General features: G+C 39.8%; 1 protein-coding gene across 2 annotated transcripts in view; it reads left to right on the top strand.

Moving 5' to 3' along the window:
* The window catches only part of RARB (retinoic acid receptor beta), a 328318-nt gene that overhangs the window by 108203 nt on the left and 193621 nt on the right, over positions 1–26494 (top strand). For both annotated transcript variants that reach the window (XM_032678229.1, XM_032678227.1), the window contains one exon: positions 25532–26027. In XM_032678229.1, the coding sequence (XP_032534120.1) occupies positions 25850–26027 (178 nt within the window). In that variant the 5' untranslated portion in view covers positions 25532–25849. The remainder of the gene's footprint in view (positions 1–25531; positions 26028–26494) is intronic.

The raw sequence follows: 26494 nt of genomic DNA, 5'->3' as shown, positions 1-26494 counted from the left end.
TTTAGTATGTTTTCCTTTTCACGCCTGAAGAACACTTGGTATTTCTAGTTGTACTTGTGATGTATAGTCTCCTTATCATGTTTGTATATGCTCTGCAGAGTTACAGTTATCAAAGTAGACCACAGCTTGGGATGAAAAAACAGATGCATTAGGACATGGATTTGCAACTGCAGGGGAAATTTGGAAACTGTTACGGCCAGAAATGATAAATAGTATTGAGTGTAAATACTCAACAGCTGTTGTGAACTCATCCTGAAATAAGAACCATTGTCCTGTCTGATAGTTACTTAAAATGAGGGATACTACCTACCATATCCTGGATATTGAATTGATATTGGATAAAATTTTCTTACAGATCTCTCTTTTTGGAACAGAGGTCTAAATGAGGTGTATTTGACACATCAGACCAGAAGAAAGTCAGTGTTGCTACAGAGGCAGGCACTTCATGGGGCGTGTTACCACAGCATGGGCATCAGATATAGAGTTGTTCCCTAAGTATGCACACTGAAACTATAAATAGAGAAGAAAAGGGAAGAGTTTAATAGGAGAAATGAGAAACTTGCCACCATTTGAAGTATTTTCTTTTATATATGTACAGAATTGCATTAGTCCTGATTCTGGGGGAAAAAACATGCCCCGTGTTTATGATAGGCCAGACTGTATGATAATGGTGGCCTCTTGCTAGGAGATTTGTTAGCTATCCTGAATTTATAGTGCCTTTCTATCTAGTTAGGGGTGTTTTTTTCCTTTTCCTTTAATCTGTTCCTGTCTGGGCATCCAGTCCTGTTCCTGTTAAGGGATATTAGCAAGATACCTGGAAGGAACTGGCTTGCTTAAATGATATACACTGTGACTTAAGATAAAATAAATCAAATTCAGAAGTAATATCACCAGTACTTATATACATGCTCCTTTGATCATATCTGATTGGTTCAATGTTATTTACTTTTGGTGATAATAGTTTGTCTGCTTTATCTCCTCTGTTCTGTCAGTAGTTTTGCCTCTGTCCATATTCAGTTGTCTCAATTAATAATGCTTTTAGTTCATTGATTTTCCTTTCCAGCTGGCTGAATTTATCTGGCTAACTTTTCATTTGTGCGGTTTTCCTAAATCTACCTTGAAAATACTCGTCCCTTTCTTCCCGAGAGGAAGCTAAGAAATGTGAGTTGCCTCCAGTGACAGTGTCCAGTTAAAGGACAGGGAGATTTTTCAGAGAGTTAATTTCTGTGTGTTCCACTAAAACCCTTTCTAAGGAGATCTTTGTTTTCAAGAAGGCCATGGTTGTGTCTTGGTCTTCTGGATGCAGGTATAGCCAGCCTTTTGGTTGTACTGATCAAGATAAAGTGATGGACCACACTGGTTTTGTTAGTTTGTACTATTAGCTTTCCATATGAAAGCTATTCTGAAAACTAAAACACTGTGTGTGTGCATGTGCGTGCATGCATCTTTTGTGCTGGGTGTAAGTTAAACCAAGGATTTTGGATCTTCCCAACTTCCTGGAAAAATGGAAATCTCTGAAATGCTGTGTATGAGACTGCTGAAGATGTCACTGTGGATGTTGTCAGTAGTACACCCCTATCCAGTGACCCTCTCTGAAGCTATCAGTCCCCTAAATGTGGATTCAGTTTGAAAAGTCCAGCTGACTTTACAACACACACCTGGGGATTTTTTGACACCTTCTAAAATATATTCCCGTCATGTAGTTCTTCTGATGGCTGTGGGAGTAAGTCCCTAGTTCCCAAAAAAGTAGTGTACTATATACAGATGTGCCAGTTGAACTATTTTTAAATGTTCTTTATTTTATCTAGAGTTACAGTGAATGTTGTACAAGTACCTTGAAACATACTTTCAGAGCCTACGTCTCTTTTACAGATACCAGAGAGAACATCATGGGTTTTCACTTTTTTTCAACTGTCTTCTTGTCTTTATCAGAGCCAGTTTTTGGCTTTGTTTGTTTTTTGTTAGTTGATTGGTTGATTGATTGGTTTGGTTTGGTTTTCTTTTTTTTTCTTCTTTTTTTTTTTTTCCTTCTTTACTTGGTTTCTTATTTTTTTACTTTCCTGAGTTTTTTCTTTTCTGTTTTATAGGTCTTCATATTCTGGGTCTCCTGGTTTAAGAAGAGTGAATGAATGGGGCAGTACATAATGTAATAATATCAATTTTTATTTCAATTCATGATTAACATTTTGAAGATAAGTTCAGCAGGCAGTGATTATAATCAACTGAGGATGTCCAGAATACAAGAGAAAGCAGAACTTGATTATAGCAGTTTACAGTTTTACAGTTAAAAGATATGAAAAAACACAAATAGTCCCTTTGGGAAATGAAATATAATGGAAGCGTGGTTATTAAAAACCAGATATTATGTACACTAGTTATTACCTATTACAGTAAATCACCATGAGATGCAGGAAACATATCAGATAGATAAAACAGCCTTCTTAGAATACCTTGCCTTATTTTCTAGTGGATACTTTTGTCTTCTTAGGCATCAAATTGATTTGGGGCGTGGAATTCATTTAGGAGCATGTACATTGCTCTTTTCAGAATGGCTATTGAAATGAAGTTGTTATCTGTACTGAATTGTAAGTCATGTTTCCCCATGCCCCTAGGAAAACTGCTTAAAGGGGCAATCATGTACACCAGGTACTAATAGATATTAGTTACTTATGCTTAATGATGTTGCCAGCCTTGAGTATTTCTCTTATCTGAAAATGGAAGTGCATGTTGATTTCCACTTCACAAATGGAAAAATTGAGTCAGATGGAGTTCAAATGACTTTCCTGAAGTTACTAGCAAATCACTGTCAGATGTGAAGATACAATCCAGCAGCCCTGTCCCCTGTGCTCTACGTGGCTATGTACAACTCTGAAGTGCCTAAGTAAATAGTTTTGGTTTATTAATGCGTTCATGCTTATTCAACAAACATATGAACAACTTTATAGCTCTCAGGGTCATTACTCTGGCATCTGCCAGTATCCTGTCCATCACATACAACCAACACAACTTAATTGTGTTACTACTACCTGGATCAACCAGGGATCTTGAAGTTCTGTCTTTTCTGTTGCCATGGGTAGAAATGAAGGAAGGTACATATAAATGGAGGTGGTTATATCACATTTGTACCATCATTGTCTTCCCTTTTCCTAAGGATTGCCTGAAATTATTCTTATAAATTAAAACATTAAATTTATTCAGTGGATTAAACAGAGAGGTTGGCCTGAGGAAGGCATCCAGCTTCAGCCAGTAATCTTACATAAATCTGTTGTGATTCCAAGCATGCAGTGATACTAACCAAGTCAGCTGTTATGTCAAGACATTTCTTTGATCTGCTAATTTAATATGGGTTAATTAGATTAATTAAACAGAAGATAACTAGAGATGAAGAAGGAGGTCGAGAAGAAAATCATTGGCAATTGTAGCCTTGATTTGGGTTAGCCCTGGCTAACAGCCAGTTGGTCACCCAGCTGCTCACTCCTGCACTCTACCATGAGACAGGGAGAAAATAGAAGGAAGGTGAGATGATTTGTTGATCGAGATAATGACATCTTAATTGTGACAGCAAGATCTGTACACACAAGCAAAGTAAAGAGAGTAATTAATTTGCTACTTCAAATCAGCAGGCAGATATCCAGCTCCTTCCTGGAAAGCACACATGGCTGTTGCTTGGGAAGACAAGCACCGTAACCATGAACATTCTCCCTTCCTCCTCTATTCCATGAGTGTTCATTGCCAAGCACAACATCGTGCCATCTGGAATATCCCTTTGGTCAGTGCTGTTTCACTGTTCCCCTTCCAGTCTCATGCCTGCTTCAACCTATTCACTGGAGTGGGATGGTGCAGGGCACAGTGGGCACAAGAGAAGGTCTTGCTGCTGCGCAAACCCTGCTCAACAATAACGAGAACATCAATGAGTTATCAACTCAGTTTCAGCCACAGACTGAAAGCATGGCACTGTATGGGCTGCTGTACCAGTAAGACCCAGTAGAGCAAATAAACATGGGTCTACAACACCACAGGGTTGAAGAAGTATTTTACTTTGATAGAGTACTGAAAGTCTCAAAAAAAGTCACCAAAACTGACCAACCAAAAAAATAATGCCCCCCAAACCTTTTTTTTTAAGGAGTGAAGAGCAGCAGGCTAACAATAGCCATTCATAACACTAAATAGTTGCAGAGAGCATTGGGTAAATTGGACATGAACAAATTGCCCACAATGAATGAAATTCAGTCTGGGTGTCTCTGGGAGTGGGGCAAAAATGGCAACATCAGAGCCTCTTTGAAACACCATATGCTATAATGGCAAAAGAACCATGGATAGCTGGAGAGAGGTTGGGATTACAGAACATGAGACCATGGGGGGTTGTGTCAAATGAGGATGTATTCATTTCTAAGAAGAGACACAAAGGTGAAATTGGTAGAGACATTTTAATAAGCTTATGTGCCAGTAGGGTTTTTGTTTGTATTTAATTAATCTCTTGATCCGTGACATGGTTATAGAAAGGCCTGTGTTTGGGCAGCTAGCAAGAGAAGGCAGTGGAAAAAACCTATAACTTATTTCCAGGCACTTACTTAATTAAAATACAAAACAGGCAATGTGGTCTCTGGATTTATTTTTCCCATGTAGACTATAAGCAATAAGCTGAGATTGCAGAACAAAAGAAGTACACTTATGCCTTCTTATCTTGACCTTTGAGCTGCTTCTTCTCTGAGATGGATTTAATTCAGTCCTAGCTTTAAGATGAGAGCTTTGTGTCTGCCTAACAGACATTTCCACCTAACAGACAGGAATACCTTCCTCAGATAGCCCTTAAATCCTGCTGGGAATAATAAGCATTGAAGTTTGTTAGCTTGCCAGTGTTTCTTTTCAAGTCCCATTGAGGTGAGATGCAGCTTTGGGGTTCCCCTTATGAGGTATAGTCATCTCCCTCCTCACTAACACCTGAAAAAGAAAAAATTAGAGTTGTTTCCTGGTCTTTCTGAAGTGTTCTTCTGTGGCGAAGTCATGATTTGTAAAACTGCCACTTCTGTCTCTGTGAATTACAGTTTTTCCATCTGACTGACCCCATGAGCTCTGGTGGTCTCACTGTGCCCTGGTCTGTCATTCTGGATGGTGCCTTGGTACTAGTGAGGCTTGCTTCCAGCCCTGTGTGAACCCCTGTTAGTTGGCATTTTTTGGCTATAAGAGTAAGAGAGGAGCTGTATGAAGAATTGAATGGTCCATAGATGCGATTTCTGTCCCTTGAATCTTGGAGGCTGTTAGATGTCCTCTGATGAGAGCCGATCTGAAGGTGTGGAAAACTTAGATTTGGGGGTTGTATATACAATTTTTTTATTTCAGTTTTTCTTAGGATTCCTTTCTTGAGCTTTTAGAAGCTGCAGTTGCAGGGATTACTTCAGTTGGTGTTTATGCTCTTGGCTCATACCCACTTCATACCAGCTGCTTGGAACCAGAATGGTTTTGCAGCAGCAGGAGCTTATGCTTACCCTATGGATCAGCACCATCCATCCTCTCTTATCTGGGACTCCAGACTCCAGCACTCCCAAAAGACTCATGTTTTAAAAGTAGCAAAACCAGTGATAGAGGACATATTATGGTTTTAAATGTTAATTATGTAATTAATAGACTCAAACTTGGGGGCTTTTTGCTAGCAGGTTTAAAATGAAGCTTAAATCAACAATTAAATTTTAAAACAAATACTTTTTTTACCCATAACCCTGTTTGTCATAATGAAAAAGTATTTACATCCTGTAAACAAAGCAGAAAACATTTAGGCTTTCCTCAATTTATTGTGATATACATTTATAATAGAAGAAAGCTGAGCTTCTTTTAAAGTCTGACTAAAGGCTGTTTCGCTGTGCAACTGGAAACTGCAAAAGTGAATTTGTATAAAATCCAGTTCTTATGTGTACAATTAATTAAAACATAATGCAACTACAACCAACCTGTAAAGAAACACATGGGACACTTGTGAAGAAGTAGCTATGATGCAAGCTGAGGCTAAAATGATGGATTCCTTGTGTCTGAGAACAAGAACTCTCTCAGAAATCAGCATGGCTCAATATATATATATATATATATGCATTCAGACATGTCTTGGAAGTTTGGGGGCTGTTTCTTTGCTGTAGGTAGTGTGGCCAGGTGGAATGGGTTCATAGGGCTGCTCACAGAAGTGAGCCTGCTGATGGTCTGGAGGACTCACTTGATGGGTGGGACCAGGAACACCCTCAGCAGGCAAGCTGTGAGCCCAGCATGGGGAGAATCCTGAACCTCTAGTCCTCTGAAAGTGTTTCCATGTTATCTGAAGGGACTTGACCTAGGTACCTGTGAGAAAGTTTGGAGTTACGTATCTGCAGAGCCTTAGGTAAGACAGATTTTTGGGCTGACCTGTCATGGGACCTGCAGCTTTGGGTGGGTGTTCAGAGATCTGCTCCTCATCTGCATCACCGTGTGTCATAGTTTACTGTATATATACACCAGCAGCAAAGGACACTCTGGTTCCTACTGAGCATCAGGGAGGTGGCCATATCAGATCTACTTCTCAGCAGAGTTCTGTCTGGCTTTAACCCTAAAGGAATGTGCAGTCTATTGTAGGGATTCTCCCATTTGTAGGGAGCCTGCTGCTTGAAGGCTGCAGCTGGACTGGGAGAGGGTTGACATCGTTCCCAGGAGCAGCCCTGGGGTGGGTGTGAAACCTCACTGCCCTGCATTGGTTTAGGTGGTCAGGAGGCCAGACATGAAGTGGGTGCCCTGCACCAACACTGGGTGCTGTTTTAAGTAGGGGTCATGCTTACACCCCTGGGTCAGCCACATCCCATGCTTCCAGCATAGCTACTAGGCTCTCCTAACCTGCATGGTGAACATTACCAAGAAAAATCTCAAAGCTGCCCAAGTTGCAAGCAAAAGTGCATGCTAAAGTAGTGTCTTTTATTCAGTCACTGATGTTGGTTGCTGCGGTGCTTCTGTGATTCTACCTGTTCGTTTTAATAACCATATGATAACAGTTGCAAAAAAAGTCTCTATAAATAGAGGAGATCATGTTAAGCAGTCACAGAAGAGTGAATATCCTGAAAAGCTGTGAAGTTGGAAGTCAATGCACCACTTTCAGAAATTACTCCTCCTGAACTGAGGAACACACATCAGTGCCTCTCTGTAACATTTATACTGTACTTTTTTTTCTAAAATGTGTTTTGTTTTTCATTAATGGGTATTTGTATTTTCTCTGCTAATTAAATGTGTAGACTCCTCTATCCTTTTGATCCTAAAATAAAGCTTGTAGTGGGGAATATGCTGCTTTTACTGTTAATTTCAGAAAAGATCAAAATACTGTTCAGAATACCTGCAGAGTTAATGAGTCAGGTTTTTTGGGTTGTTGGGGTTTTTTTGGTATCATAGTCTCTGTGCTATATTTTGCTTCATTAGGAAATTTATGGGAAAAGTTGTTTTATTGTTTGTTAGAAGTATAAAGACCTTACCTATGTTCATTTTGTAACCTTTGATTTTTTCCAGTCACTGGAAGGATGAGGTGGTAATATGTTTAGTGAAGAGGTCCTTTATTCAAAATGCTAATTAGCCTTTGAAACCAAATAGGCTTAAAGTCTTGTTAAATGTTTCAGATGAGTTTACCATTCCCCCAAACCCTCTCCTTCCTCCTGCTGGACTTTCTCTGTTGTCTTTCAACATCTGCTCCTGCTCCAATCCTTGCAAACTTCCAGCATGTGTAGCACCCCAGTGTTCAGCAGAAATCACGGGCAAACCCCCCATTCCCTTTCTTTCACAGATAAATACAGAGAGCCTGAGGTGAACACTGAAATGGAGGCACATTTTGCCACATACTGGTGTGTTGGTTTTTTTCTTCCCTCTCCTGTTTTTTTTTGCATGAAGAAAGGAGGTCTATAAGAAGACCTAACAATGCCCTTACTGTTCTGTCAGAAACTGCCTGCCTGCGTCTTGTTTTATTTGGCCCTGGCTGAATGGCAGTTTCATTTATATTTTGGGTGTTTGGCAGATATTTCATCTTTGTCAAACTTCACTTTTAACATTTGTTTAGATTACTTGTCACAACACTTTCCTTCCCCCCCCTCCCAAACTCTTAAGATTTCAGCCAGCTTGATGGTGCTCAGAAGGGGTTTCTAGTATTATTGAACTCACTTTTTACATGTTGTCCCTTTTAGAGACATCCCAGTGAAGCTGGTGGATCTATAGTTTCTTTTTCATGTTTTGCTGATAGTGCAACACTGTTATTTTGGGCCTCTGACTCTGATGATCGTGAAGTGTCTCCTAAATCATGTGAATAATAAAGAAAAATATTATAGTGAGGTTTGTAAAATCCTGAATGCATCCATTTTACTCGACCTCGCCTAGTACATAAGAAGACACTTTGAGAAGCTCTGTTGAGATCAGGAGCATCATTCCCTCCTATTCTGTCTGAAAGGTGATGGTATTTGCTTTTTGCACTCGTGGTGAGATCCTGCAGGTGTCCCACAGTGCTGATCTGAGTTGTCAGCCCTGAGACCACCAGGAGCCCTAGGATGACAGTTCCCTGTGCTGGGTTCTCTTGTATTTATTTAATATTTGTGAGGGGTAGATCACATGTGAGTATGAGCTGGTCCTTCAATATAGACCTGTTTCCATTTCTTATCTGCCCACATGAGGTAGTCTTTCCATTGAATTTGTTTGGAAGGTCCTGCATTGAGAGATAAGAGGAATAAAAGTGAGTCTTCCCAGCTCTCCATCAGCGTCTGTTTCTCTGCATTTAATTCCTCTTTTAGCCTGAATCTCAAGCAGTGGCAAGACTTAGAGTTTCTGCTGTTTTGACTATAGTTAGGGAGAACTGAATGGAAGAATGTAATTTTAAATGAGACCAGGGAACCTGGAAGTATGATTGATATTCACACTGTGTGTGAATATGTGTTTATTAATGTTTGTTTATTTTTGTTTAAATGAATGTTTAAAAATTTGTTCAAAAATGAAAATTAAAAAAAAAATCCTCTTTAGCCTTTCCTTGCTCAGATATTCTGTAAGAGCTGACTTCAGAGGACTGATTTGCTTATGCTAGTGTTGTTTGCAGCAATAATGTTTGGAGGATTGCCATCTTCCAGACCTTTGTGAACTCATACACTTTGAAAAGTTTTTATATTTGGAAGTTGCATTTCTGAGATGCAGATGCTTTGGTTTGGCAAAAATCAGTCTACCAAAAGTAATGTGATTGCTGAAATAATTTAGTTTAATACTTGCTCATGCTCTAGTCGTTTCCACGCTTGAGCTGACTCGCAAATGAAGACATATGGACATGGACAGTGTGAATGTATTAAGAAAAATTGCAAATGTTCAACCTTCTCCAAAAATCCTAGAGCCAACCCGCAGACTTCAGCCAGCATGGATGAATCCCAAGTGACCCTAAAGCCAACCAGAGGTCAATGGATGGGACACGCTGCAGGAGTCAGTGTCCCTGCTTGTCTGCAGCTTCCCCATTAGCTGCTTGCTGTGGCTCAGTTGAGAGGATGGTAATGGCTTGGTGTTTACAGAGTTTAAGTGTTTACTTGCAGATGCAAATACAGGTTTTGGACAGCTTGAGCCCATATTATTCCCCTTCTGCCTTCATTTGGACTCTGACATTGTGTTTGTCTGGGGAGAGAATGGGGTCCCCTCGATAGTGTTTATCTGTCAGCTGCTATTATTAATTGATGTAATTGTTTTTTTACTAATATTTACCTAGGGTTTTAACAAGGAAGTGACTATGCAGATAATTTCAGTGAAATCTCACTAGAAAGTCAATGCCTTAATTAGAGAAATGACTTGTTATTCTTGACTTGTTATTCAAGAATTGATTTTTTTTCCTGCCCTAAAAAGTGTTTGCCCTGAAATCCAAGGAAGTTGTTAACTAGAAGGGTGACATTTGAAGAAGTGTATACTAGCAATTAAGATGAACAAGTAAATTTGACAAAGAAACTAATATTTGTCCTAAAGGAAACCCGAAACATTTGGAGTAGGGGAAGGAATTTTGGAGGCATTTCTGCCTTCTCCAAGCTGCTTTCTGAGTAGTCACTGCAGTAAATTGTGTTGAGAAAAGCAGAACAGAAGGGACTCTTGAAGAAGGTGAGTAATATCCACTCAACTTTTCTTTTACTGTGCTACACTAGGTCCTATGACTACACAGGATGATCCAGGGAAAACGGGAGAGTTTTTTAAAAGCAGAGTAGAATATTATTTTAAGCAGCCAACTGGTGATTTTGAAACTCAGTGCCTCTCAATTCTGCTAGGAACAACAGTTTTTAGGATTAAAAACATATGGGCTATAGATGTAGAAGATATCCACAGTGCTCGGAGTATTATTTAGTGTTATTTGTATTATTCAGGCTAGCAAAACCAAACAAAAAGACAAGAGGAAAATCTCCTGTTACAGGGCATAAGCCATCCAGTAGATGATGTGAGTTGGAAAGAAATTTTATGGGAAAATTTCTTCTGTAATTGCTCTCCTGGAAATTTCTTCATCCTTTCCCTGAAGCATCTGATGCTGGCTGCTGTCAAATAAGAGGTTACTGAACTAAATGTACTATTAATCTGACCCAGTATGGCAATTCCTCTGTTCCTATGTTTACAAGCAGTCTTTGTCTGCTGAGGGTTGTCCCTCTGGAATAAACTCTCCATTGGAGGCATGGAAAAAGAAATTGTCCAGGAGCTTTTACACAGTTGCTATGTAATTTTGTATGTTGTTTTGAAAAAGTGTGTCGTGTTTTTTCCTTTCCCCTTGTATGTGTATGCATGTTTTAAATCATAAAGTTTAGCTTCCCATCTGATCCATTTGCTATTCAGTAATATTCAGGACCATTGAGTAACATAATTGTTTAGAATTATGTGCATTTAAAAATTGAGGGACAAAATAGTTTTGATTGGCTGGTATATGGTTAAATTGTGGGTTCTGTTCGGAAGGATGCAAACCAGGTGCCTTTATTGCCACTTACCAGACCTGCTACCTTTTCTGTTTCTTCTTTAAAAGTGGAGAATTTCTTAAAAGAGAGTATATTATTATTGTGGTTCTTATCAGTCAGGTTTGGTGATGTTCTAGGGAACCCAGCTTGTTACCTTCACTCATTTTATTAAAGATCCTTCTATTTTGCTTGAGCTGAAGAGGTTCAGTGAGCAACCAACCTACCTCTGCAGTGAGATACGTGAAGCAGAGTTGTAACGTCAAGGAACTGTATGTCTTAAGTTTTACGTGTAAATCTTAAATTTGATTTTCTTACTTTTCAAAGGCTTAAGAGTGGATGTGGCACTCAAACTATTTAACTCAAATCTTTTTAGCACATCAGATGATATTGCTTCATGTAGATGACTTTCAGTTCTCCTTAGTGTTTTAAAACGTGCCTTAGAGGCATGAGCTACGACTGTGCTTTGTTTCACCCAGAAAAATGTGAACTTCATATAGGGAGAATGTGTTTCATTTCCTTAACATGTGTCAACAACTGGATTTTAAACCTGTGTTTATCAAATGCAGAGCTGGTTTTGGAGGATTATCACTAAATCAAATGCTAGAGTGGAATTTAACTACTCACTATAGCATTTCTCAAGTTTTCATATTATTCTACTTCTAGGCATTTGGTCTTTGATGCTCAGATCTAGCATGCAAGGGCTACATTTTTACATTCCTCTTTGTACAAGAGAATAGATATTTCTGTTTCAAAACCCTTATACCCTCATAATAAAGACAATACACCTGATTCTTTTTTATTATTATTATTAAGGCCCATCATTAACGTACAAACAGATGCAGCAAAAAATTGTCATAGCTCACACATGGTAAAGCTGTAGTCTAGGTGTGTTACTGTGGTTATAAAATGTGTTAAAAGGGAGGAGATCCTATGGTTCTCTTTAACACCTGGACTCCCATTATTACTGTAAGAGTATATATCTCCTAATATCTGATCTATATTATTAAAAAAGAAACTCACAGGTTTTTGTCTGGCAAAAACAGGGGCATAAGTGGTTGCATGAATATGAAACCTAGTCCATGCTGTAAATGCAGCTATTTATACAAAGGAATGTTCCAGAGGATGCTTTTTCTTGATCATCTTCAATATCTCTTCCATCTTTTGCTATATTAGAGCTCTGCATTATTGTTCTTGGAATATTCTTTCACGTGTCATTCAGTCAGGTATGTTGCTTGTAGTACGTCCTTGAATATCTAAGTATTCCACACAGTTTAGTAACTTTTCATTTTACGTAACTATTTATATAGGCTGGGGTGGTTTTTTTTTCAGGCTGTTGCTGTGAATCTCAGATAGCACACATAAGATTTGCATTCATGAAAGGCGAATCTTCGCATCTGTTATCAAATCAAGCAATAGTGACTGTACACAGCATGGTCGTTTTTCTTCCAACTTCTTCCCCTTCCCCTCTCCCTCATGAATTTGGATATGCAGTGTGGAGCAACATGATTCTCTTCATCTCACAGTCCCTGTAGTGATGGACTCCACATTGGGAGTTGGAGAGCCATATGGGTGGAATATCTTCAAGAACCGTGGCTTGTATAAAGGAAGTGACAGGCTTTACAGAAGTTACTTATTTTGAGAGATTATTTCCATTAGCTGGCATCTTTATTGCATTCTCTTGCTTATGCATCGTTTTGAGGACACAAATTATACTTTTCTGCTTACTTTGGATTTGCTTTAGCATATGGTACTCTGTGAGACCCCATTTAATGGACAACTGTCTGAGCCCCAGTTGGCACAGACAGCATTAGCTGGAAAAAGGATGCAATTGGAATAATACTGAGGGATGTGCATGAATCAACATGTACTTTTCAGCCACTTCTGACTGGACTATTCTGCTTAGTGATTTTTTGGCCTGATTATAATCACAAAAGACATGAGTGGATTTTGAATGGCTCTCTATTAGTAACTAAGATCCTGGTTGGTTGTTTGTTTTTTCTTTTTTTTTTTTTAATCGAGAATGAATTCAGTTGCTCACCTAACATGTTCATTTGTTGAAGAAACTTCAGGTGCTGTTAGAATAGCTCTCTATGTTGTGACATGTCTGGTTTGACATTCCCAATTCCAAGATATGCTCTACTTGGCTGCTGGTATTTGCATGGTTAAATCAGATTGTCTTATCAGCCTTGGGCACCCATCTGGGCTTCCAGGCTTCTCATTCCTCTGTGTCTTTTGTAGCATGTTGGGCTGTTGGATCCTGACTTGTAAAGTGCTGCTGTCCTGAAAATTATGCATAAAGAACCTTGGTAAGGTCATTCTGCTGCAGTGGGGAAGGATGTTTACCAGACATATAACAAATGGTATGGAATACATACCTACCCAGCTGTCTAGCTCTGCATATATTATTATTATAGAATGCATACATATAATATTATTGCACAAATCTGGCAAAGTGACTCAGATTGCACAGCCTGGTAAGCACAAAGGAAGGATGGGCTACTACAGCAGAGGTGGTGCTGTTGGTACCAGGAGATGGGTCTGTGCAGGCTTATACTCAGCAGCATACTGGGCTTCACTGCTGGCACAGATGGGGAAGGTGCTGCTGGGAGCTTTGAGCCAATGCTCTCAAAGCTTACATTTACTGATATATGTGTTGGTTGGAGGTTGTAGAAAGGGGCATCTTGTTGCCAAGGCTGAATATCTTTGCTGTTGTTCGGCTTGTGATGGTTTAGAATTGGTTGGAGTCTTGTTGGAGGAAGTACTGCCTGAACCACACCATCTTTCCACAGGAGTCATCATCTTTGGCACTGTTAGTCAAGTTTAGACACTCCTATGCGATTCCAAATGTTGAGAGCTTTACTCTTAACCCATATCTCATGAGGTAATTATGAAAATGTTCATTGTTACTTCTATGAATGTTTTAAAAATTCAAAATTTTAATAAATTACTTTGCCAGTCAAGCTGAAAGATTAGTGATCCCACTGTATTCAGAAGCTAAATGCAACCTTGATAAGTGTTTGATCTGGGTTATGGCTAAAATGCTTAAATATGACTGTAAGTGCTGCATGGTGGCATATGACCTGCCTCCATCCCTAAGAGTCTGAATGCAACTTCTTTCTGTACAGTGAACATGAAGTAATTTAGGCTGGTTTCTCTGCCCACAGAAGTGGGAAAGTTGTCTTGCATTTACCAGTGGAAAGATACTTTCAGAAAAGAGCTGGTTGGAAATGATTGCTCTGCAGTTAATTCACATGCTTGCTTACACTGCAAAAATACCTTTCTGTTGTATCAGGAGTCCTACCTTGGAGACTGGCGGGCATGACACAAGTCTCCTCAAATTTTGTCAGTGCTTAGGCTCCTCTTAGGTTGCTTTTGGAAGTGAAGTGTAAGGTCATTGGTCTTTCTGACAATGTAATCCATCTGTCCAGTGTCTCTAGCAGACAATTCTGGAATATAGATCTTCTGAGTGTTCGAATATGGAAAAGATGTTCTAGTTTTGTGGCTACCGTGATTGATTATTACACCTCTGTCCTTATGACCTGATTTACAAGGTTTTTGCAACATTTTCAAATGATTCAGAGGATGGCTCTGAAGGTGCTTACATGTGCAGTGTTATCTCAGCTTATTATTAGCATTTTGCAATTGCTTTATTGGCTCCCTGTTAAACAAAATATTGACAATAAAAATGCTATTTTTGTTCTACCATCCACTCCATGGCTTTGTCCCCTCCTACTTAATGGCTGTGCTTGTTCCTAATTTTGCTACCCTATTGTTCTTGTGACAGGGAGCTACAGAGAACAGAGGTTTTAAAATAGATGTTCATAATCTTCACCAGCCCTCTGGCATATTCTGCCGACCCTCAGGGAGTCTTACTGGGAATATATTGAAACTTGTGATATGTAATAAGTAAGGTTCAGAAGCCTGACGTAGATAGCGGAAATGTCGTCTTCTGGGTAAAGTAGGACAGAAGACTCTAATAACTCAGAGGAATTACAGAACCTTTCAGCAGATATACTACTAGACTTGATGTATATAACAAAAGGTGATAGATTATATGTGTTAAGTTATTTTGTGTTAGCACAGCGTCCACACCTCTATGATATTAAGATGATAGATGAACCTATAGCCTAACAGACTAGTCTTCAGAAACAAAGTTCACAACCAGTGCTTCAACCCTCTTTTTCCTCCTGTTCCACTTGGATCACCGTCCTCACTTGATAAATGGGTGCAGCAAGGATGAAAACTCCTCTAGCTCAGAGGAAGTAGAACTTCCAGCCTTGAAATGCAAAAAGCTGGACTGCTAATAGATTGAACCTACCTCCTTGCCTCCCAGCTCTGTCTGGGGGATTGGGAAGCCTACATCATTTCACAATTCAGGCACTTCTCTTACAAAGTCCTTATTCAGGTTTCTCAGACACCCTCCTGAATAAACATTATTCATTTTGTGAGTGAATCCACATGCTCATCCTAACAATGAGTTTCGATTACTCCAGATAGCAGAATTTTTCTTTGCAGTTAAGTGGAGTCTTGCAGGATCCTTCTCTGTGTGACTTTTAAAGTGAAGTGTGCTAAGCTGAGGTGTGGTCTCCCTCTGTGGTGCATGTTTTCCAAGTTAAACCAAATTTTGTTTTCCTCTTTGTTTATCTCGGTGACTTTTGAAGTCCTTCTGTTTCTTTTCACAGTGTGTGAAGATCACATACTGCACTGACCCTTCAGTGCATTTCCAGGTAGTACATCATTGCCATAGTGGGGTACTAAAAGATCTGTATTTACTGGTTGTGCAGATATTGAACAAAGTGGAAATTGAAGATGTAGAATATTTTCTTCCTTTATTTGGTGAAGAAAGCAAGTCTAATGCCACCATTTGCAGCTGTGGCTAGACATCCAGGCTGGATGAATTTGACTACGAGGTTTCATCCTTAGTGCCACTAAAGATACCCTATACGGGTCCATGTAGAGGAAGACTACCCAAATGACCTCAGGCAGGGGGAGGGTGTGCTGCTTTTCTTTGTTGTGATGGTTCTGCTAAGGCCAAGTCTTCTCAGAAAGTTACCTGTAAGTCTGAACAGATGGATGAGGCTTGCTTCTGTGCTTGGATGGTCATCTCTAGCAGATCTAAATTGCCCTGTGCCTTCCCAACATAAGCCTGTGCTGACTTTATATCACTTACATTGATGTACAAATAAAGCTTAGCCATCAAAACTGATGTTTTCAGCATCTACCACTTGTAGAGCATTTGATGAGCCATTGTCTTTGACTCCTGGCTTCACTGGCTGGGATTTTGAGGCCAAAACCCACGTATTTTCATCAATAAAATTGTCACTGGTCTTGCATATCTTCATGCTCTCCTTTAAGGAAATATCTTGTCATCCTGTTTCTGCAGTGCATGTTGTGACCATAGAGTGTTGGCCTCCCAGTGAAATGTACTTTTCTGTCAAGAAACAGCCCTCCAAAGCTGCTTCCCTCTTCAGCTTCTGAGCAAATGAAGTACTCCATTCTTGTAAGGACTCCCAGGCCACGATCATTTACTAGGGATCTTCCATCTGTCACCAAAACAATAACATTACTTGACCCCCTCTTACTGATCTCGGAGGCCTCTTAAAAGTTATAAACAGTCAGTATAAGACCTTTTTAGTAGTTGCAGTGATGGTAAGTGCTGTATTTGCCATTGGTCACCATGACATGTTTCTCATCAGCTAGAAGGTTAAGGATGAGCACTCTGAGAGCATGCTGGGGAGGCTTCAGACAGATTCCTTACATCCTTCTAGCTGTAACACTACCTGGGAAGTGACTGTCATACTGGTAAATGTCTGCATGACCCAAAATATTGGATGACATTACTGGACATTATATTGGACATAGGCAGCAGGATTTAGTTTTCCTTGATAACTCAGTCTCCCTTCCCCTGGCTTACCATCTCTTTCCAAGAGCTCTTCTCACAAAAACTTGCTTTGGCTGGGAATCCATGTGATGCTATCTTGGGATACCTTGTAGCCAGGCTTAAAGACCAATTAATTACCAGTTAAGGGGAAGATCTTCAATGGAAGATCATTTTGCTGGACAGGAAGCATATCCCATTCTGAACTTAATTAGAGATGCTACCTTTCCTTTACAGATAGTTGAGTATGCCATCAGTCTAAGGTGCTCCCTGCTGGCCTGTTTAAATCTTCCTGAATCTTAGAAATGTATTGGCTCTGGTTGCTGCTTACCTTTGTTATCTGTTGTTCTTTTTCCCTGTCTTGATTTGATGATGATGAGGAAACCCAAAGGATAGGTTCCTTAGTCCTGTAAATGATAATTTTTCATCTTTATGGTTAACATCTTGTATAAAAGCAGCTAGGAACAAAACAATCTGGTTGGATACATAGGACAGTAAAGGATAATTTGGATTGCTAAGTCCAGTCTAGTTTTTCTGGAAACTGTTTTTCTGGGGGGAAACTGTGCAGGAACACAACACACTTGCTGAAAAAATGTAGTTGGAGAATTAAAGCAATAGGCACAGCACCTTAGGTGGGAAAATCTTCATACTGGAGTTTCTGGTTTTATGTGACTTGAAGGACCAACCTGCTTTCTAAGAGCTGGTTTTTGCTAACTACACCGTGCTGCTTAAATTGTGGGTCATCTGAATTGTGTTTGAGAGAAGCGATGCGTTTGTCCCTTTGAGTTTTGTGGATGGGCAGGAACAGGGAAACAGTGTTTCAGTCTGCAGAAAACCCCCACAGGTTTGGTCTGGCGAATCTCTGATCTCCTAAACCTCTGTAGCACATGGGATAATCTCTCATTTAGGATATTCTCATTATGGAGTTACTGCTTTACATCCTTTTAAACACTGATAAGGAACAACAGAGATGACAATGCAATAACAGAAGTGTTGATGCCGCTGGAAGAACAATTTTAAGCATTAAGAAATAGCATTTAAATTTCAGGGAGGAAAATCAGTGGAAAAGTTCACTTAAACTCAGGGAGCAAGAAGCTCAGTTACCCTTCCTTTGGTTTCCATAGATGAAAGAGAACTCTTTTCTTGACTGTCCTTTGGGATTTTTTCAAATGTGACAAAGTAAGGAATGCATTTAGTTACAAAGCAGAGTGTCCTATATACTAGCACAAAATGTATTCAAAGTCCTTTGAATTCTCTGCAGAAAACTGCAAAAGAGTCCCTTACAGAGGTGATTGAAAGCCACTGCACAGGAAATCAACTTCTCATCCTGTACATAAACATGAGCCAATTCTACTATATCTGGCTCTCGGGGCAGTACACACAGTAAATTGTTAACCCCATCACCTGACCTAACCATTTATCTTTACTCTCAGTATAGTTTTGGCAAGTGCTGAGTAATGAAAGAAACATGGAATGCAGATATCTGTAGAAAAAAAAAAAAAGCAACAACCAACCTCCCTGCCCCCTTCCGCCCTGCACTCCCCCCCAAAAAAAACCCCTGAAACCCAAAAAACTCAAAAACCCCAACCACACCACACTTCAGTTCCAAACAGGCCTTTAAAACAGCAAACAAGAGGAGAAGATGAGAAATTGCCGGATGCAGTGGCAGAATCTTAAACACGGTTATTATAGAACAGAATTAACATATCTGTAGAATAACAGACGTGAAGCATGGATTTTCAATCCTTCACACCTCTTGGTTGTGCTAGCACAAATGAATTAATAACTCCTCTGAACCTTTGTGGAACAAATAACCGTAGTACCTTTCAGATTTTGAAATGTAAGCTCTGTGTGTTTTTAATGTTAGATGTTATACATGAAGGTTGGCTGAAATAGGTTATTCTGCTTATGGAGTATTGTTCCCATATGAGGATTCAGGCTGTGTACTCACAGCTGCTACTCTCCAACATGGACTCTCAGTTCCACTAAAATCAATAGTTGGCACAGCAGGGTACTGTTGTATGGTGTGTAAATAAATGGGTGTCATTGTGTCTCACTTTTTTTTTTCCTTTTCCCCTTTCAGATTTAGATTTGCTCTTTTTCAGGCATATGCAGTATGTGTTTGCAGTGCAGGCAATTTGAAGCATAGCTGTGCAGGGAAGAAGGGAAAAAGAAGCTTTTTTCCCCCTTCCTTTTTATACTTCCCAATAGTATTTTCAAATAAACAACAATTGTATTAATTATATTCATTATCTCTTAACAATGTCGGGGAAAAAAAACCAAATAAAACAGAAACCCATTTTGCAAGTGTCAGCTTTATGACAAAAAGGAATTCACAGTCCCCCAGCAGACAGCTATCTTGCATACCAAGATGCTGGAAAAGTGTCATAGTAAGAGTGTCTTAATTTTGTTACAACAATTTATCTTCTCTCTTCCCATAAGTCTTGCACCTATAGTTGAAAATATATGACAATTGTGGTTATGGGGTGTAAGAGCTACAGATCTGCTTTTCAATAAACTGACTTTGAAGTTCTGTTTCATGCATTTTCTTTTTTATTCATGCATCTGGTCATATAGAGTGGTTTACTTTTTTTGGCTGCAGACTTGGCAGATACAAAATGCAGATGTTGTTCTTCTGACTTAAGCTGCTATTTTAAGCTTTTTGGCCAGCGGTTGAAAATTTTAGGTTCGGTTGTTTATTTGCTTATCATCAAAGTGGGTTTTGTCATATAATTCATATGCGAGTATTAGCTTTCTGTGTTTACTTTCAGAGTTTGAGATTAAAAGTATGGTCTTTTTTTTCTCCTTTACTTTTTTTAAACCATCATGCTCTTTTGATTAATAATACAGTAGAATATATTATGCTTCAGAGAGCTTTTATTTGCAAAAAAAACCCCCAACAGCCCAACTCTCACATTGTGCTGCAGTGCTTTCCCTTTAAGAAAACCATATCTCTCTCCAGATGCCTGCATCTCTTTGATACAGAAGGGTACACTAAGTTCCATCTATAAACAGAATCCACTAATTAAGAGTAATTGCTTCGGAGATTGGTACAGACTATTCAGCATCAGATGCATGTTCCTCTCAGATATCCATTAGCCTCTAATAAGATAATGCAGATGTGCCAGTCTGTTTCCTGTTTCCTTCTATTGTACCTTTATTGCCGTATATGGACCAATGGGATGGGCTGAACAATAAGTGGATGTCCTTTTGCTCCCAGAGCCCTTCTCAAAGGAATGTTTGTTATTAGATTGCTTTTTCTGTTTAGTTTCACATCACTATGCTAATAAAGGAAACATAACACTCTGAAGGATTTTTTTTTTTTTTACTCTTGCCACGGTAACTAGTTTATTGTTTAATTAAATCTCATTGGATAGCCAAGAAAACAAAAATGCAACATCTCATAGTCAGTGAGAACTGGTGCAGAACAGAGTACACCTCTTTATGAAATAAAAGTTTCCATTCATTTTTAAGAGTTTAAAGGCAGTGTGGTTATTATGTTACTGTATCTGACTGATTTACACTTGAGTCGTGCTAAATCTGCTGAATTATTCAGTACTGCTCAGTGCAACACCATCAGCCAGCATAATAGAAAGCATATGCATAATCAGGGATTTCAATACAAACTATACATTAAATACAGTAAGGGTTCTCGAAACTTGCCTTGTTTTGAAAACAGCATTAGAATATGTCTTGAAGCCACATAATAAATAAGGACTCCACCAACTCTGTCCCTTGGGAAAAACATGTAATATATTATTGAAAGGTTTTGCATGCAAAATTTCTCTGCAACTGTTTTTGTTGCTCTGAGAGGAGCAACTTGCCTCTCCTGCCTTACTGCCCAGGCTGTCCTCCCAGTCCAGAGGTTCCTGTTTTACCCTAAGACTTAAGAGGGGGTGATTTTTTTTGTTGGCAGGAAAATGGGAAATGAACTTAGAAGAGACTTCCTCCATGACCCTGGAAACTTCGGGGACAGCTATGCTGCAGACTGCTGGGCTTGGAGAAGCAAATTCCCCAGCACCCAGCTCTGTGCAGAGCGTGTCCTCATGTCGGCGTGCCTCTCCTGCATTCCTGGTTTCATCCCCCAATTGTAAAGGAAGAGCAATAGCAGTTTGCTGCTGCAGAAGGGATGGTGGATTAAGCTTAAAAGTTTTCTGGGTGCCAAAGCTGTGGATATCTTAAAATGACTGCTGAATTTCAAACATTGCCATAGGTAGGGCAGAACTCCCCACTGACCTTTTCAGAAGTTAGAGAAGAAAGAAAGGCAAAAATTCTGCTTTACTTGCAATGCTGACAACTTAATTCCCTGCTATAGATAGTGAGAGGGGAGGAAGAGGAATGTGGAATTGGGGTGGTTTTGGCAGAAGGGAGGACAGAGCGTAACCTTCCTACTGACATAGAACTATTGGCCAAGCCTCCTGCCTTGGCTTCTTGCCTGTCCAGCTGTTGATGTGTGTCAAAGTCACCTGTAACAGCAAAGGGGTTTTAGGAATTCAAATAAATCTTATCCAAGTGAAAAATTCAGAAGGATGAGCTATGTTACAATAATACCAAATATTGTTACCAAATGTAAGCTAAATAGCAATATAATGAATGAGGCTCAATACATTTAGTACATTCCAGGAGAACTGACAGATGTCTGAAGAGCAAAGCTGTTTTCTGTAGTAAAGCCTGTGCATAATGCTTGGGAAATTGAGACAATAAGAAACATTCGGTCACTGTTTATCCAGTAAAATTTTGAGCTTACATGTGAAAATTTTTAGTTTTTAACTTCTGCTCAGTTGCACAAACACTGAGAAGAAATTTGGAAGAGACAGGTACACCTGCTGCATTAATCGCAGTTGATAAATATTCTGCTCTGCACTAGAGCTACTGTAGCCTCCTTCCCTTGTGGCCATCTGCTTTATCACCGAAGTCAAGTCAATAAAAGGCCTGTAAAAACCAAAAAGGAGGAGGCATATGTTCTGTCAAAGAAGAGTCATTGGCCGCTGTTCAATGCAAAGTAGTGCACAGTGTGATCATCTCTTGGTGAACCTTCAAAGGAACTTTTCTGTATGATCCTTTTCCATACTGCTTGTACTAAGGGCCTTGTACTCATGAACAGTCACTAAGGAACAGTCTAATGGAAGAGGATTTGCATCATATGCAGAGTAGATCCTCTGAAGTGCCTTGATGACAGCCATTTTCTGAAGATTTTGCCTTCTGCCTAAAGGGCAGAAATCCATGCTGTTGCCTCACATGAATGGGTGATCATCCACCATCAAGGTCACTCTGCAATCAGTTTGGCTTGTTCCTTCTGAGTTGCTCCTCAGCTGTGGTAGCTGGCTCTTCCTGTCCCATTTGGAGTAAGCTTGTTAGTTCCCTCCTCGAGAAAATCCAGGTGTTGGCCAGAGGGAGGATATGTTCAAAGTCCACATGGCATGGAAAGGATGGGACTTGCTTCTGGGCAAGTGTTATGGTCCAGAGAGGACATGCTTCTTCGGGGGGGGGGGGTATTTACCATAGCAAGTGACAACAAAGAAAAATCTCCTTCTCAAAGTTGACACCCGTACAGTGTTTTGCTCTGTGGTACAGGTTTAGTTAAGCAAAAGGGATGTTTTCACCTTGGAATCACATACAGCCTAGACATCGGTGGCTGACGTCCAATGCTGGGTCTTCACCTGTGAATTCAGGGCTATGAATGTGTCAGTCTGGTAACACATGAGGCAGTGTGCCTTGGGAGTTGTACCATGGAACTGGTGTGAATGGGAACAACTGATCATTGGGTTTCCTGTGCTGCAACATCTACTTTGTGATGTCCTCTGCTGTGCAGTGATGGAGGTGATGGGTCTGTAGTCTCTTCAAGGGAAGTCTCTTGGTAATCAGAGAAGACAAGTGGTATTTGCTTCTTTACAAGAGACTAGAGTGCTGATACATAGGTGTCTGCCTGCAATTTCCTCCTTGACTGTTGTATAGATGTTCAACTGTGCGAACATTTGTAAGAGCCTGATGCTCCCAAGTGACAATACCTGGAGTCAAATAGTACACTATTAGAGTATCACGCCTTTTATGCTGTCTTCCCTCTCTACCTATATTTGGAGAGAAAAGTTCTGAAGAACTTTGGAGAGGAACAAGTCCTGAAGACTTATCTCCAGCACAGCTATCTGCAGGAAATTTCCAGCCAGGAATTGTGAAAGAAGGCCGATTTTTGAGTAAGGCAAGAGAAACTCACTTTCAGGTAGAAATTTCAGTGTATAAATATCGCATGCAGAACTATAGGATTAGAACCTAGTTTTGGCACTGTTAGATATATGTATTTGCACACTGAGGAGCTGTAACACTGCTGCATTTTGTCGTCACCAGGTCTATCATGAACCATGATCCTCCAGTAATGAAATGACCAAAGAGTTTCCCCAAGTACCCTTTTTCCCCTCTGTCCTGAAGGAGTCGCTTCTTTTCTGCATACTTTTCACTTAAATATGCAAATATATCTGATGTGGTTCTCGGAACATTTATAAATTATGATGAGCTCTGCATTTTTCTGTCTAATAGAAATATAACTGAAGGTATTATATAGTTTTATAAGACAAATTTTAGTTCCAAAGCCCTACGTCACTTAAAAATAGATTACCTTGTTCTGTGTTTAATTTAATGCACAGATTTTTAGGGCTGGTATTCATCAGCATCCCTCCCCTCTTAGTTTTTTTGCAAACACTTAGAAGTATGGTATTTTTGCCAGCTCTTGTGGTATTGCTTTAGAAAACATTAGTTTTTTGCGTGTTCCTTTGATACTTGACTTTACTTGTCTGTTAAGCTTCATAAAGCCTTAGCTAGGTAAAACAGGCACCAGCCAGAGGTGGTTCATCTCATTTTGTGTTTTTAATAAGTCAATATATTTTAGCTGTTGAGGCTCCCTCAAAAGATATTCCTGGTTTCACTGGTATCCAGGCACATGGTCCTCGAGCTTGGCATGGTCAGCATCTGTACCTTAGCTTGCTATGCCCACCCTTACAGCCTCACCTCTGGATACATCTGCCTCCATTAGCATTAAAGGTATTTTGTGCATGATTTACACAGTTATCAAACACTTACAAGCTATATTTCTGTTATCCCCAAGCAGACTGCACTCAGCAGAAACTGCTGTCTGAAAACATGCACAGCTGGTAACCTTTGCTGGTATTCCACACAGAGCAGAAACACTCTGCTGCTCTCTGACAGGCAAACATATGCATCCGGGCTTGTTTTTTTTCTTTTTTCTCCTTGCTCATTTGAATTCTTACTGACAACTAGTACACTGAGTAGCAGTACTGATAGTCAACGTTGCATTGTCACGTTTTCCTCCTCTGGCATCAATTTTGCTTTGTGACCTTGACACATCATTTCACCTCTCCCTTTATTTTCCCACCCAAAAATCTTCTTGTATTTTGGTTTCAGGCTATAATTTCAAAGAGTTACAGATAAAAGTGCTATATAGCTCTGGATGTGGTTACTGATTGCTGACTGTAGCAGATGCAAGAGTGTAGTATGTTGTCTCAGGAAATAAAGCCTTTAGGCAGCTATGGACTGCCTTGCTTTTGGATGGCTGAGTTTGCTGTTGGGTCCTACTGTCTTCCCTCAACAGCATGTGTTGGAGGAGATGAGTAACTCCTAGTGCAGGGTGCTCAGGAGTTGACTGCAGTACTCCCCAGCTTTTGCCTGGAATACTGCATGGGTAACTGCATGAGCAGTGTTTACAGCAGTGGTTGCAGCTTTCCCAGTAGAGTATCTCTCAAGACAACAGTAGCCCTTACTGGTGTTGCACAAGCAGTTTGATTCAAAGACCACTGGCCATTTGCTGTATATAAACAGCTATGGCGGGAGCAAATTTCACAGTTGAGAATATCATAAGTGCCCTGTTCTCAGCCTCAGGCTTTTGGTGCAGAGACTGAAAAGAGGAGGACTCCTTGAAAGGCAACAGTCATTTGGGTGAAACACTGAGGAAGGTGTGTATAGCTCTGGATGACTTTGAAGATGAGAACAAGCAAGTTCCCTAGCAAAGCACAGGAACACTGTATGGCCATCACGTCAGTCACCCCCCCAGCTTATAAAATAACAGGTTCTTGTTTCTTAGGGCAGTTCTCCCTTCCTCTCAAAAAAAGAAAAGAAAAAAGAAAAAAAAAAAGGGAGAACAATCAGTGAGGTGTCTCCTAAGTGACAATAAGATAAACTAATTTATAAGATTCTTTGTGAAAACAGTCATTGGAAAACCAGTTAGTGCTTTAACAGGCCAATCTAAAATCACCCTCAGACACGGTACCTCAGTGCTCTGCCTGAGCCATGGTGCTGAAGTGAGTAGAGAGCCTCCTCAGTACCATTCGTTCTATAGCTTCTAGGGGGAAACTGAAAGCTTTCACATACAGGAAAATTTTTCAGAAGCTGATTTTTTTTCCTCCCTCAGTGTCAGTATTTCAGGTAATTATCAATGCATTGTTTTTAAATCTGGCAGTTTTCAAAACCAGGTTGCATCAGACAGACCGGAAACAGCTTTTGTTGTAGCAAATCGAGCAGGGAGATCAAGTTAATGGGGTTCTGTTAGTTTCAGTAGGGTGAGAGTTTTACCCCTAGGTAACCATCAAGGTGATCTCAAGGGGTACTTATGAATAAGTTATGACTTTACAAGAATAACAAAGAGATAAAGGATTTTTCTATGTGTATGCATTAAAAATAAGTTTACAATAATCAATATATTGTTTTCTTCCCTCAGTGTCAGCATGCATCTGTAGAGAGCAACTGTACTCCCAGAGAAACATTTGCATAAGCAACTGAATTGCACCCTGATACCAGAGTAAAAAGACTTTTTATCCACAGTCTGCAGAGCAAGAATGTCCTAGAAAAGAAAACAGTAGAAAGCAGCAATGAAATATAGGATGGACCTGATCTAGTGAATTACGTCTTCTTCATCACACAATCCAGCTCAAGAAGTACCTTCAGACTTGACAACTCTGTTCATTCACAATTTGACGTATATGTTTGCTGACCTGGAGTGATGCAACATAATATTTGTCCACTGTGAGGTGTTATCATGACAACCAGTAGCCGTACATGTCCAGTACCAGCCGTGAATGGACATATGACTCACTATCCAGCAGCACCATATCCATTACTTTTTCCTCCAGTCATTGGAGGACTGTCACTACCTTCTCTCCATGGACTCCAGACTCACCAACCGACTAGCGGATGCAGCACCCCATCACCTGCAAGTAAGTGTTTGGCATTAATGGCTTTTATTGACTAGTTCTCCTCTAACAGAGACTGATTGTGTTCATCCTGAAATTATTTTAAGAGTAATTGCAGTTGTTCATCTATGATGTATTTTTCTTGGGCAAAGAGCATTCATTTGTTTTGAAATGCCATTTTCACTTAATCTTGTTTTTATAAAAATAAACACACTGTATGACATAGAGAAGCTGTGGAAACCAAGAGTGACAAAACCTGCTATAGATTTTGGCATATCCTGCATTATTGTATTAGCTCCAGAATCCACTGTAATTTTTAAAGAAAAATTGGTCTTTCTCTATTCATGAACAACTATGACTCCTCAGTACAGAATTCTCTTAAGTTGTACAGTAATTATTACTGCTTTAGTTTTGTTCCACAAGTAACTGCTTTCTTCCTGGGCAGCTTGTGAAGAGCAACCAGTGGACAGCTGGTAGCTGTGAGCTGCCAG

The sequence above is a fragment of the Chiroxiphia lanceolata genome, chromosome 1 (genome assembly GCF_009829145.1).
Source record: "Chiroxiphia lanceolata isolate bChiLan1 chromosome 1, bChiLan1.pri, whole genome shotgun sequence".
NCBI lineage: Eukaryota > Metazoa > Chordata > Aves > Passeriformes > Pipridae > Chiroxiphia > Chiroxiphia lanceolata.
Note: the sequence above shows the minus strand (reverse complement) of the source record. Positions and strands in the feature narration are given on the sequence as shown.